At 39.6% G+C, this 14477-nt stretch overlaps 1 protein-coding gene across 6 annotated transcripts in view; it reads right to left on the bottom strand.

Annotated features, from left to right (window-relative positions):
* The window catches only part of CCDC90B (coiled-coil domain containing 90B), a 49221-nt gene extending 35024 nt beyond the window's left edge, over positions 1–14197 (bottom strand). For 2 of the 6 annotated variants that reach the window (XM_067038400.1, XM_067038398.1), the window contains exon 1: positions 13677–13868. In XM_067038400.1, the coding sequence (XP_066894501.1) occupies positions 13677–13776 (100 nt within the window). In that variant the 5' untranslated portion in view covers positions 13777–13868. Of the gene's footprint in view, positions 1–13676 lie in introns of all 6 variants that reach the window. The other 4 variants (XM_059070598.2, XM_067038397.1, XM_067038399.1 and 1 more) reach the window with 4 other exon arrangements.
* Between the last annotated feature and the right edge of the window lie 280 nt (positions 14198–14477).

Here is a 14477-nt window from a genome sequence, read left to right as displayed (position 1 = left end):
ATTGGGTCATCTGTAGAGACGTGGATGGATTTAGAGACTGTCATACAGATACAGAGTGAAGTAAGTCAGAAAGAGAAAAACAAATGTCATATATTAACTCATATATGTGGAACCTAGAAAAATGGTACAGATGAACTGGTGTGCAGGATAGAAACTGAGAAACAGAAGTAGAAAACAAACATGATACTGTACTATACATAGAAAATCCTAAAGACGCCACCAGGAAACTATTAGAGCTCATCAATGAATATGGTAAAGCTGCAGGATACAATATTAATATACAGAAATCTGTTGTAATTCTACACAATACAACGAAAATCAGAAAGAGAAATTTAAGAAACAATCCCATTTACCATCGCATCCAAAAGAATAAAATACCTAGGAATAAACCTAAGGAAGCAAGAAGACCTGTATGCTGAAAATCATAAGACACTGATGAAAGAAACTGAGGACGACACAATAGCCAAAAACAATCTTGAGAAAAAAGAGAGCTGGAGGAATCATGCTCCCTGACTTCAGACTGTACTACACAGCTATAACCATCAAAACAGTATGGTACTGGCACAAAAACAAACACATCGATCAATGAAACAGGATACAAAGCCCAGAAATAAACCCATGCACTTACGATCAATTAATCTATGACAAAGAAGGCAAGAATATACAATGGAGAAGGGACAGTCTCTTCAATAAGTGGTACTGGGAAAACTGGACAGCTACACGTAAAAGAATTAAATTAGAACATTCTCTAACACCATACACAAAAATAAACTCAAATGGATTAAAGACCTAAATGTGAGAGCAGATACTATACAACTCCTAGAGGAAAACATAGAACACTCTTTGACATAAATCACAGCGATATCTTTTTGGATCTGTCTCCTAGAATAATGCAAATAAAAACAAAAATAAACAAATGAGACCTAATTAAACGTAAAAGCTTTTGCACAGCAAAGGCAACCATAAACAAAAACAAAAAGACAAACTATGGAATGGGAGAAAATATCTTCAAAGGATGCAACTGACAAGGGATTAATTTCCAAAATATACAGTTTATATAGCTAAATATCAAAAAATAGTACAATCAAAATTTGGGCAGAAGACCTAAATCAATTCTTGGCTTGACAGCTTTTTATCTTTTAGTAATTTATAGATGGTGCCTCAATGTTTTCTCAATTGCATTTTTTTCAAGAAGAAATCTGATGTCAGTCTTATCTTTGTTGCTCTGTATTTAGTATGCCTATTTCATTTTCTTTCCTGGATGTTTTTATTATTTTTTGATCTTTGCTTTAAACAAATTTTATAATGATGTGCCTTGGTTTAGTTTTCTTCATGTTCCTTGTACTTGACTGTTGAGCCTCGTCATTTTATATTTTCCCTCAAATTTGAAAACTTTCACCCATCATTTCTTCAAAATTTTTTTGCCACCTTCTATTTTTGGGCCTCAAGTTACACATATATTAGGCCAACTGAAGATGTCTCCAAGCTCACTGGAACCTTTTTTCTACCTCATCCTCCCATATTCTTTTACACTTTGGATAGTTTTTATTGCTATATTTTCAAATTTTCCAATCTTCTCTTCTGCAAGACTAATTTTTTTTTTCCTGAGGTCAGCAGAATTTTATTTACTTTAAAAAAATTTCTTCATAGGGAAGAAACATTATTTTGTGCCAACATCAAGACTACCAAACTCAGGAACAACCAGATGGAAGAGACTCATAGGACAAATTATATTGCAAGACAAATTTGTTGGGAATTCTATCTAATGCAGTTTTCATAAAAAACCTTCTAGTTTTGATATCTAGAAACTCAACTTGATAGATTTCTTACCTTTTCCATATCTTCTAAGTTTTTAAACATGTTCATGTCTGATAATTCTTACATCTGTCAGTTCTAGCTTGGTTTCAAATTATTGATTTTTTTCCCTTCATTATGGGTTGTGTGTTCCTGATTTTTTCATGCTTGGTGATTTTTGATTGGATGCTAAATAATAAGTTTGTTACCTTGTTTAGTGATGGATATATTTATAATAAGTATTCTTGAGCTTCATTCTGGAATGTATTGAAATTACTCAGAAAGTTTGATTTTTTTAGGTCTGGATTTTAATATACATTATTCAGGCCCAGGGTAGTGCTCAGTCTAGGGTTATTTATCCCCAACTAATGAGTTAAAACCCTTAAATATATCCTACCCAATGTCCCATGAATCATGAGTTTTTTCCCATCTGGCTGATGGAAACAGACATTGTTCCTGGTCCTGTAGGTGTGTGGAGTACTGTTCTCATTAAATACATGTAACTATACATATATGTGCGTGTGTGTACATACATAGTATATATATGGTACATATATATACATATGGGGTGGTTCTTTCTCTAGTCTCAGGCAGTCTTCTCATACGTACACACTGTTCACTACCCATTAAGTACTCTAAGTGGATCCTTTGCTAATCTCTGAAGTTCTCTCTCTGTGCACATTCTCCTCTAATGGTATCTGTTCTGTGAACTCAAGTCATTTTAGTCTCCCATACTGTCAGTTCCATCTCTCCAACTCTAAGAATGTGCCAGGTATAGTAACCAATCATCTTACTTGGCCTGGAACTAAGGGATGGATAGTCCAGGGCAAATCAGACTATATTTGTCACCCTATCACTAGGTTTTCTCTGAGTTCCCCTTCCCTGAACCACAGCCAGAAACTGAAGGTAACAAGCAAGGGTAATAATAGTTTCCTTAGAAGGTAAATATCGTGCCTGAAAATCCGTCTGAAAAGGAAGCCAAAAACTAGGTAGGCCTTCCTTATACAGATATTTTTTCAGCACTCTTCACAGTACCCAACTCTTAACAAGGATATTTATGCATCATACCTTTAAAATTAATCAATAAAAATCACTTCATGAGTTGTAAAACAGTTGGATTTGCGATTTTAGCAATAGGTTGGGGATTTCTGTAAATTCATGGGGTCTCAAACAAGATTTATTCTGAATGAGTAACACTGGAAATGGAGAAGATGAGGGAAATGTAAACCTGCTGCATGAAAAAAAAAAAGTTCATATAACGTATATCCTGGTTGGACTTCCTAAAGAGAAGCAGAATAAAACAACCAGGCTAGTTTTTATACCGTGTCCCAAAAAAGTTCATATAACGTATATCCTGGTTGGACTTCCTAAAGAGAAGCAGAATAAAACAACCAGGCTAGTTTTTATACCGTGTCCCAAAAGAAGAAATACAAGTCAGATTCTGCTAAAAATAAACAAACAAACAAACAAATGAAACATTCAGGAAGTTTAAAAAAAAAATCTGGTGTCTGGAGAATGACAAGTTCTATAATACTGCTACAAAGGTAGGAGAGTAGATACAGGAATAGGGAGAATGGACTAGAAAGACAGACTGGCCCAGACTGTGAAGATCATGGCTTGCAATGCAATAGTATTTAAAGTTTATCCTGTAGGCCAGTGGTTCTCAACCCTATCTGTATATCAGACTCAACCGTTAAGGATTTCGAAGACTAAATATACCTAAACATAACTTTTAGAGTTATTTGTGTAGTAGTTCTGAGGAACAGTCCAAGCCTATAATGCTTTAAAATGTTAACAGGTAGCCCTGATGCACGGTCAGATTTCTAAGTCAAAGCAGCCACTATAGGTCAAAGTTCTATGAAAACAATAATGATGATAAATATATTCTTCAACATTTGTACTCTGTACCTTTTTTAGCTCATCAAAGAATCAAAGTTGAGAAAAAATGTAAAACTGAAGCAAACTGTAGAGTCCACACATAGCTGCTGCTCTTCATCCCTCACCTCCCTCACTCTGACAGTAGTCTGCTTTCTTTCCTGAGTAGGAAAACTGCAGAGGCAGCTGGTAATACTTTGTGTAGGCATGTGAGTTATATCTAAATCACATGCACAGGAACTAAGAATCATTTCTCAGATGGCCCAAGTGAAGAATATTTGTCTCAGGGGAGAGATCAAGATGGCAAAATAGAAGGGCGTGGATCTCACCTCTTCCCACAAATACATAAAAAATCCATCTACATGTGGAACAATTCTCACAGAATACCCACTGAACACTGGCAGATCTGATACAGTCTAAGCTTCAAGAAAGATCACCATGTAACACAGTAGGACTAAAGAAAAAATAAAAGAATTGGGACAGGACCTATGCCCCTGGGAGGAAGCTGTGAAAGAAAAAAGCTTCTCTCACTCTGGGAACCCTCTTCACTGGATGGGAGATCAGCTGGAATAGATAGGGCGCTTCAGAGACTTAGGGAATAGTGTAGCAACTGGCTTGCAGCATGCAGAACAGAGACCAGCATAGCCAGTACTGGCCACCTCACTGCACTCCCCATCCTGAGGTGCACATCTGCTAGTGCACCTGGGGGCTGGGGGCTGAAACTCGAGCTTCAGCAGACAGACCTGGGGAGAGGACTGATGTTGTCTGAGAAGAGATAGCACAAAGCAGCTGGAGTGTGGTCCGGGCTGCAACTGGGAGTGTGTGCAGGATGGAGCCTGGGTCTGCCACAGAAGCCCTACTGTTAATGCATGTGTGAAGGGAGAGGCGATATCCCACCATAGCACCCTGATTCTCAGCATGCTCACAGCTGGTATGGCTCTGACTCTACTAGCTCTGGGAACATGCAAGTGCCAGTGGGTTGCCCATACCCAGAGGTGGGGCTGAAACCTGAGTCATGTCTCCCAGGATGTGAGAGTTTGGCAGATTTATGACGCTGGTGCCTTTGTAAGATCAGTGCCTGTGGGTCATTCGAGCTGATTACTGGTGTTCCCATGGCTGGGGCAGGTCGGGCATTAGCATGCACACAGAGGTGGGGCTGGGGTCTGGGCTAATTCTGTAGCTCCCACAGCAGTATTGGTGCCTGTGTGATTGCAACGGAAATGCACGAGGGACCTGCGCTGGTGGCTTTGTAAGCATAGCACTTGAGGGACATTTGGGCTGATTGCTGCATTCTGACAGCTGAGGTAGGGCCAAGCGCAGTGCCAACAACAGTGTACTCTGTGAGCACACACGGATGACAGGCAACATGACAGAGTGCACTTCCTGGTGGACAGCTCCCGTGCAGGCATGTTCAGTGGCTCCTCTACCAGAAGAAGTGCTCCAGTCCTGCCTACCTTACACCACAGCCCAGACATGGATCTAGGGGCTTCTACTCCAACAAGTGGGGAGCAAACAAACCCTGCCCCTGACAGGGCTGTGACAACCAGACCAAAGGTGAGACCATGCTCAACATCCAGTGCAGGCTCTGGTTACCACAACACCAATCACACCCCCCTATCAAGGGGATAATGACCAGAACACACTGAGGAGATATGTGGCAGGCATCCATACTAAAAAGTGTCCTCACAACCAAAATATTAGACTCATGGAGGCTATGCAGGGACACACCAACATAAAAACAGCCCTTCAAGACCACAGTAGATAACTGTTTCTCAATTCAGTCAGAGAAATATAAGTAAAATTAAGCAGCAGAAGAACCACCCCAAATTAGAGGATCAAGAGAACTAGCTTGAAAGAAGAAACAATGAAACAGACCTGTACAGCCTACTAAACGCTGAGTTCAAAAAGGAGGTAATAAAAATACTGAAGGAATTAATTGATAGAAATACAGATCACTGTAACAAGGAACTAGAAACTATAAAAAGGAGCTAATTAAACTAGAAAACTCATTTGCTGAGATGAAAACCACACTAAAGGCAATAAAGAGGAAACTAAATAATGCAAAAGAATAAAGAAGTGATCTGGAAGACAGAGTAAAGGAAATCACGCAATCAGAACAGCAGACAGAAAGACAAATGAAAACAAAGATGAAAGCAACATAAAAGACCTATGGGATAATATAAAGTGTGCCAATCTATGTGTAATAGGGATCCCAGAAGGAGAAGAAACAGAAAAGGGGATTGAAAATGTATTTGAAAAAATTATGGTTGAAAACTTCCCAAGCCTAAAGAAGGAAACAGATATCCAGGTACAGGAAGCAAGAGGGTCCCAAACAAGATAAACCCAAACAGACCTACACCAAGATATTTTATAGTTAAAATGGCAAAAGTTAAAAAGAAAGGATTCTAAAGGCAGCAAGAGAAAAATAAAGAATTAGTTACAAGGGAACCCCCATAAGGCTATCAGCTGATCTCTCTACAGAAATGTTACAGGCCTGGAGTGGCAAGATATATTCTAAGTAAGGGAAAACCCTACAACCTAGGATAGTCTACCCAGCAATATTACCATTTAGAATAGAAGGAAAGATAAAAAATTTCTCAGACAAGCAAAAACTAAAAGAATACAGTAATACTAGACCTATTCTAAAAGAAATATTGAAAAGTGTTCTCTAAATAGAGAAGCAAGAATCTATAGGAAAGAGAAAATCACAATAGGAAAGTAAATCACTTAAATAAGCCACTACAGAGATTGAGAAAAAAAATTTATGAAAGCGATTATAACTACAATGCACAGAAAAGGATAAACATGAAGATGTAAAATAGGACATCAAAATCAAAAAATGTGGGCAAAGGGAGTACGAAAATGTTGATCTTTTAGACTGCGTTTGAGCTTATATAACTACCAGTCTAAAGCAAGTAGACAGAGTAATGGGTTAACATATTTGGAAACTGGGTAACCACAAATCAAAAACATACAATAAATTCACAGACACCAAAAAGATAGGTACTCAAGCATAATACAAAAGAAAACCATCAAGCCACAAAAAGAAATACAAAAAGCAAAAGAAACAAAGAAGAAATACAAAATCAACTGGAAAACAAGGTTTAAAATGGCAATAAATACATATTTATTGATTCAATAATTACCTTAAATGTCAATGAACTAAATGCTCCAATCACGAGTGGCAGACTGGGTAATAAAACAAGAACCTACATTATGCTGCCTACAAGAAACCCACTTTAGGGCAAAGACACACATAGACTATAAGTGAGGGGAAAAAGACACTTCATACAAATGGAAATGAAAAGACAGCCGGGGTAGCAATACTCATACCAGACAATATAGACTGTAAAACAAAGCTCATAAAGGAAAATAAAGAAGGACACTGTATAATGATAAAAGGATCAATACAAGAAAAGGATATTATACTCATTAGCATATACACACCCAATATAGGAGCACCTAAATACATAAAACAAATACTAACAGTCATAAAGGGAGAAACTGATGGAAATACAATAATAGTGGGAGACTTTAACACTGCACTGACATCGATGGACAGATCATCCAGACAGAAGATCAGTGAGGCAACAGAGATCCTAAAGGACACAATAGAACAATTAGACTTAACTGATATCTTTAGGACATTACATAAAAAAAAAAAACCCAGAATACACATTCTTTCCAAGCACACATGGAATATACTCTAGGACAGACCATATACTAGGACACAAAACAAACCTTCAAAAATTTAAGAGGATAGAAATTATTTCAAGCATCTTTTTTTTTTTTTTTTTTGCCGTATGCGGGCCTCTCATTGTTGTGGCCTCTCCCATTGCAGAACACAGGCTCCGGACACGCAGGCTCAGCGGCCATTGCTCACGGGCCCAGCCGCTCTGCAGCATGTGTGATCTTCCCAACGGGGGCACGAACCCGTGTCCCCTACGTTGGCAGGCAGACTCTCAACCACTGCGCCACCAGGGAAGCCCTCAAGCATCTTTTTTGACTACAATGGCAAGAAATTAGAAATCAGCCACAGAAAAAGAAACATTACATGGTGGGTAAACAATGTGCTACTAAAAAACCAGTGGGTCAATGACAAAATCAAAGAGGAAATTTTAAAATATCTTGAGACAAATGACAATGAAAACACAACCATAAAAAATCTATAGATACAGCAAAAGCAGTTCTAACAGGGAAGTTAATAGCGATACAGGCCTTCCTCAAAAAAACAAGAAAAATCTCAAATAACCTAACCTACCACCTAAAAGAATTAGAAAAAGAACAAAACCTGAAGTCAGCAGAGGAAGCAAATAATAAAGATTAGAGACAAAATAAGGAGTTCCCTGGTGGTGCAGTGGTTAGGACTTGACACTTTCACTGCCTTGGCCTGGGTTCAATCACTGGTCAGGGAACTAAGATCCCACAAGTCACAGCATGGCCAAAATAAATAAGTAAACAAAATAAAGAATTAATTTTTTTTAAAAAGGGATTCCCTGTTGATCCTTAGGACTCCGTGCTTTCACTGCCGAGGGCCTGGGTTTGATCCCCAGTTGGAGAACTAAGATCCCGCAAGCCATGTGGCATGGTGCAAAAAAAAAAAAAAAGAGGGAGAAAGAGAGAGAAAATAAACAGATTGAAAGAAAGTAGGGGGCTTTCCTGGTGGTGCAGTGGTTGAGAATCCGCCTGCCGATGCAGGGGACACGGGTTTGTGCCCTGGTCTGGGAGGATCCCACGTGCCGCGGAGCAGCTGGGCCCGTGAGCCATGGCCGCTGAGCCTGCGTGTCCAGAGCCTGTGCTCCGCAACGGGAGAGACCACAACAGTGAGAGGCCCGCATACCACAAATAAATAAATAAATAAATAAATAAAAGAAAGTAGGAAAAAAATCAATAAAACCAAGAGCTGAGGAATTCCCTGATGGTCCAATAGTTAGGGCTCCGTGTTTCCACTGCAGAGGGCAAGGGTTTGATCCCTGGTCGGGGAACTAAGATCTTGCAAGCTGTGTGGTATGGCCAAAACAAAACAAAAAGAATAATCTTAAAAACAAACAAACAAAAAACCAAGAGCTAGTTTTTTGAAAGGATAAACAATATTTACAAATCTGGCCAGGCTCACCAAGAAGAAAAGGGAGAGGACCCAGGTAAACAAAATAAGAAATGAAAGAGGAGAAATAACAACTGAAACTGCAGAAATACAAAAAACTGTAAGAGAATACTATGAATAATTATATGCCAATAAATTCATCAACCTAGAAGAAATGGACAAGTTTCTAGAAACACAGAGCCCGCCAAAACTGAATCAAGGAGAGAGAATACGAACAAACCAATTGCTAGAAGTGAATTCAAATGTATAATTTTAAAACTCCCTGCAAACAAAAGTCCTGGACTGGGATGGCTTCACTGGAAAATTCTACCAAACATACAAAGAAGAACTTATACTCATCCTTCTCAAACTCTTCCAAAAGACTGAAGAGAAGGGAACACTTCCAAAGTCATCCTCTGAAGCCACCATCATCCTGATACCAAAACAACACAAAGACACTACCAAAAAAGAAAATTATAGGCCAAATATCTTTGATGAATATAGATGAAAAAATTCTCAACAAAATAATAGCAAACCGAATCCAACAACACATAAAAAGGATCATACACCATGATCAAGTTGGATTCATCCCAGGATCATAAAGATGGTTCAACATATGCATATTAATCAATGTGATAAACCACACCAACAAAAGACAATACAAAAAAACCCACATGATTGTCTCAACAGATGCAGAAAATGCACTTGAAAAAATTCAACATCCATTCATGATAAAAACTCTTGCCACAGTGAGTATAAAGGGAACATATCTCAATATAATAAAAGTTATTTATGACAATCCCACAACTGACATAACTCAATGGTGAAAAGCTAAAAGCCTTCCCGCTAAAATCTGGAATAAGACAAGGATGCCCACTTTCACCACTACTATTCAACATAGTATTGCAAGTCCCAGCCACAGCAAGCAGACGAGAAAAAGAAAAGGTATCCAAATTAGAAGAAATAAAGTTGTCATTATATGCAAATGACATGACACTATATACATAAAACCCTAAAGACTCCACACAATAACTACCAGAACTGATAAACGAATTCAGCAAGGTAGCAGGATACAAGATTAACATACAGAAATTGGTTGCACTTCTTTACACTAACAATGAAATATCAGAAAGGGAAAGTAAGACAACAACCCCTTTTAAAACTGCATCAAAACAAAACAAAACAAAAACTTAGAAAGAAACCTGACCAAGGAGGTGAAAGACTTATATGCTAAGAACTATAAAACACTGATAAAGGAAACTGAAGGTGATTCAAAGAAATGGAAAGATATCCCATGCTCTTGGATCAGAAGAATTAATATTGTTAAAATGGCCATGCTACCCAAAGCAATCTACAGATTTAATGTGATCCCTATCAAATTACCCATGATATTTTTCACAGAACTAGAACAAATAATCCTAAAATTTATATGGAACCACAGAAAAAACACACCCACAACTGCCAAAGTAAACCTGAGGAAAAAGAACAAAGCTGGAGGCATAACCCTCCAAGACTTCAGACAATATTATAAAGCTTACAGTAATCCTAACAGCATGGTACTGCACAAAAAGAGACATATGGATCAATGGAGCAGAACAGAGAGCCCAGAAATAAACTCACACACCTATGATGAATTAATCTTTGACAACTGAGGCAAGAATACACAACGGAGAAAAGAGAGTCTCTTTATTTAGCAAGTGGTGCTGGGAAAGCTGGACAGATGCAGGTAAATCAATGAAGTTAATACACTCCCAGGACTTCCCTGGTGGTCCAGTGGTTAAGACTCTGTGCTTCCACTGCAGGGGGCATGGGTTCCATCCCTGGTTGGGGAACTAAGGACCCTGCATGTCAGGTGGTGCAACCAAAAAAAAAAAAAAACCCCACTCCTTCCATCATACACAAAAATAAACTTAAAATGGCTTAAAGACTTAAATGTAAGACGTCACACCATAAAAATCCTAGAAGAGAACATAGACAAAACATTCTCTGCCATAAATCATATCAATGTTTTCTTTGGTCAGTCTCCCAAGGTAATAGAAGTAAAAGCAAAGATAAACAAGTGGAACCTAATTAAACTTAAAAGCTCTGCACAGCAAAGGAAACCATAAACAAAACGAAGACCACCCTTAAAATGGGAGAAAATATTTGTAAATGAAGTGAGTGACAAGGGATTTATCTCCAAAATATACAAACAGCTCATGCAGCTCAATAACAAAAAAACAAACAATCCAATCAAAAAATGGGCAGAAGATCTAAATAGACATTTCTCCAAAGAAGACATTCAGAAGGCCAAGAGCACATGAAAAGATGCTCAACATTACTAATTATTAGAGAAATGCAAATCAAAACTACAATGAGGTATCACCTCACACTGGTCAGAATGGCCATCATCAAAAAATCTACACAAAATAAATGCTGGAGAGGGTGTGGAGAGAAGGGAACCTTCCTATACTGTTGGTGGGAATATCAATTGGTACAGCCACTGTGGACAACAGTATGAAGGTTCCTTAAAAAAATAAAAACAGAGCTACTACATGATCCATCAATCCTACTCCTGAGCATATACCCAGAGGAAGCCATAATTCGAAAAGATACATGCACCCCAATGTTCATTGCAGCACTATTTACAATAGCCAGGACATGGAAGCAACATAAATGTCCACTGATGGATGAATGGATAAAGAAGATGTGGTGCAACGGAATATTACTCAGCCATAAAAAAGAACGAAATAATGCTGTTTGCGGCAACATGGATGGACCTAGAGACTATTATACTAAATGAAGTCAGAGAGAGAATGACAAGTATCATATGATATCACTTACATGTGGCATCTAATATAATACAAATTAACTTATTTATAAAACAGAAACAGGCTCACAGACATAGAAAACAAACTTATGGTTACCAAAGGGGAAAGGGAGGGAGGAGGGATCAATTAGGGGTTTGGGATTAGCAAACTAAACCCAAACCAGATACAAACTACTACAAACCAGATACAAACTACTATATATATCAATAAAATAGATTAAAAAAACAAGGTCCTACTATACAGCACAGGGAACTATATTTAATATCTTGTAATAAAGTATAATGGATATACTCAATACCTTGTAATAACCTATAATGGAAGATAATGTAAAAAAAGAATATATATAACTGAATCACTCTCCTATACATTTGGAACTAATACAACATTGTAAATCAACTATTTTCTTTTTTTTTTAAAATCAACTATATTTCAATAAAAATTTTTTAAAAAGAAAATAAAGTATAATGGAAAAGAATCTGAAAAAGAATATATATGTGTATATATATATATATACATATATATATATATAACTGAGTCACTCTGCTGAAATTAACACAACATTGTAAATCAACTATACTTAAATAAAGAATTTTAAAAATTTACTGCTAACTTCAGAGCTGCAATACTTCAGTGACATGGGTGATCATTAATATATATTTTTACATGCTGGTCTGTAGACGTATGCTTCGCTAGATGCATTACAATTATCAGGATTAATATATTAAATAATAAACTACACAGAGATCTATGGGCTCCACCTCTCCAGAATGACTCTGTAGTTCTGCGGGAGGGCCAAAAAAATCTGTGCTTTTGAAAGCACCCCCAGTGTTTTTGATGTTCTGCTAAGTTAGGGAAGTAGTAATGAACTAGGAATCCAGCGCTATTGGTCACAAAACTTAGACAAACCTTCCTGTGCCTTCCTTTATCTTTAAATAGAGAATGGGGCTAGATGGTAGTTAACTAAGACCCTTCCCTTGGTCAGAGGTCAAGGTTTTCAAATTCCTTGACTACTGACATGAGGCAAGCTTAAACTACTTGTACCCAGTAAACATTCAATAAATATTTGTTTAGTGACGAGGGACATAAATCATATAAGCTCTAAAAGTTTACACAGGATTGAGGCTGCGGTGATTTTCCAGGGTTCAAAAAAATGCTACGTCCATTTTGTACAGCCCATCATAATGTGTATACACATAATTTAGTATACACATAATGTGTATACTAAACACCTAAATATGTACAAATACCTTGCCAAGGACGCTGGGAACTAAACAGCGGTCTTATACATGGGGGATCTACAACTGCAGTCTTGTTGGGTGAGTAAAACGAAAACAATGAGCAAAACAGCACAAAGTAGTGGTACTGGGCAGCTCAGTTCACCTGGCCCTGAAGATTTAAGGTGAATAGACTATGGTTATTACGAAGTGCCTACTCTGCGGACAACCTTAAAGAGTTTTAAAATTAGGGGAAAAAAGATTCTGGAAACGTCTCTCAATAAAGTCAGACGTCCAGGACACACTGCTAACAGCTGTGCCTCCCAGTCAACCCTTGTAGTTACGGCATTCCCGTTTTCTTTTCCTTCCTTTTTTGTTTTTTGAAAGGCTACTAGGTGATTACAGAGTACTGAAATCAGCGAAAATAAAGCGGACCTGACCTGAAATGTACGCTGTAGTTTACCAGAGACCTGGGTTCGAGGACTACACCTAAGCAACACAGTCTAAGTCTGAACAGGTCGCGAAAGATAGACGGCCTCTCCGAACAGATTCCCTTACGGTTGCTCCCGACACACCTACGAGAGGGCGGGGATAATCAGCCCCATTTGATAATAATGAGAAGGGTTCAGAAAAACGCCTGGCAGGGTTCTAGTGGCGGAGCCAGGCGGGAAGCCAGGCCTTCACAGGAAAGCCCTCCGAAGAGGAAGGCGGTCCTCTTCTCCGTCCTCGACCCTCCCGCCTCAATCTCTCGGGGCGAGGCCCGAGAGCAGGGTCGCCAGGACCCGGAGTGGGCTGGAAGGCGTGGCACCCTCGCCTCACGCTCGCCCGAGCAGGCACGAACCACAGGCACCGTCTTTCTACAGAGCACGCAGGTATCGGTGATGCGGTGCCTTTTCTCACCTCTCCTCAGGGCCGGGGAAAAACGCCCGCGGGGAGTTGAAACCCGGCGGCCTCCGCTGCCTTCAGAACGCAGCAGCCGCCCAAACCAGCGACCCCACATGTCTTCGGCTTTCCAGCTGGTGGGGAAGGGCGAAAGGCTGGATGAATCGCGCTCAGGCTTTGGGGTAAGGTAGTTCTGGTACCGCGAGGATGCTGGGAAATGTAGTTTTCGGCCTATCACACGAGCGTCTCTCCGCGCAGGCTCGCACCGCTGTCCCGCAAAGCTGGGCCTCTTCACAGACGGACCCACAGTTCCCTAGCATGGTTCAGAGCGGCTCCGCTTTTCCCACCGCCCCTCCCCAACCCGTGCACGACGTTACCGCCCTAAGAAAGCGGAATCTTGTTTGAGAACCTTCCGGCTCCCGTTTCCAGGCAATGAGATGGATGAGTTGGCTCAACAGCCGACTCCCACCAGAGAGCCAGTACCCATTTCCAGTTTGGCTCAGTACGAGACGGAGTCACGTCTAGCCGCACGGCAACCTGGGAAGTGCAGTCCTCGGCCGCTGAGCGGGAATCCCGGGGGATCGCGCAGAGACCTTCTGGGAAGTGTAGTCCCGCGGGCCCCTCATTCTTGATGCTTCACATCCTGCTGCTTCGCCCTCTCGTGTACAGGAGGGACGAAATGTATTTGGTTTAGTCGCTTTCTTCAGGGAAGCTGAATTCCTTCGTTTCTGCGGTAGACCAGATTTTAAACCTTTATCCCTCTCAGACCTCAGTACTCCAGACTTTTCCCCACATGTTAAAATGTTTAAAATAACAACA

The sequence above is a fragment of the Kogia breviceps genome, chromosome 7 (genome assembly GCF_026419965.1).
Source record: "Kogia breviceps isolate mKogBre1 chromosome 7, mKogBre1 haplotype 1, whole genome shotgun sequence".
NCBI lineage: Eukaryota > Metazoa > Chordata > Mammalia > Artiodactyla > Physeteridae > Kogia > Kogia breviceps.
This window is presented reverse-complemented; position numbering and strand designations above follow the sequence as displayed.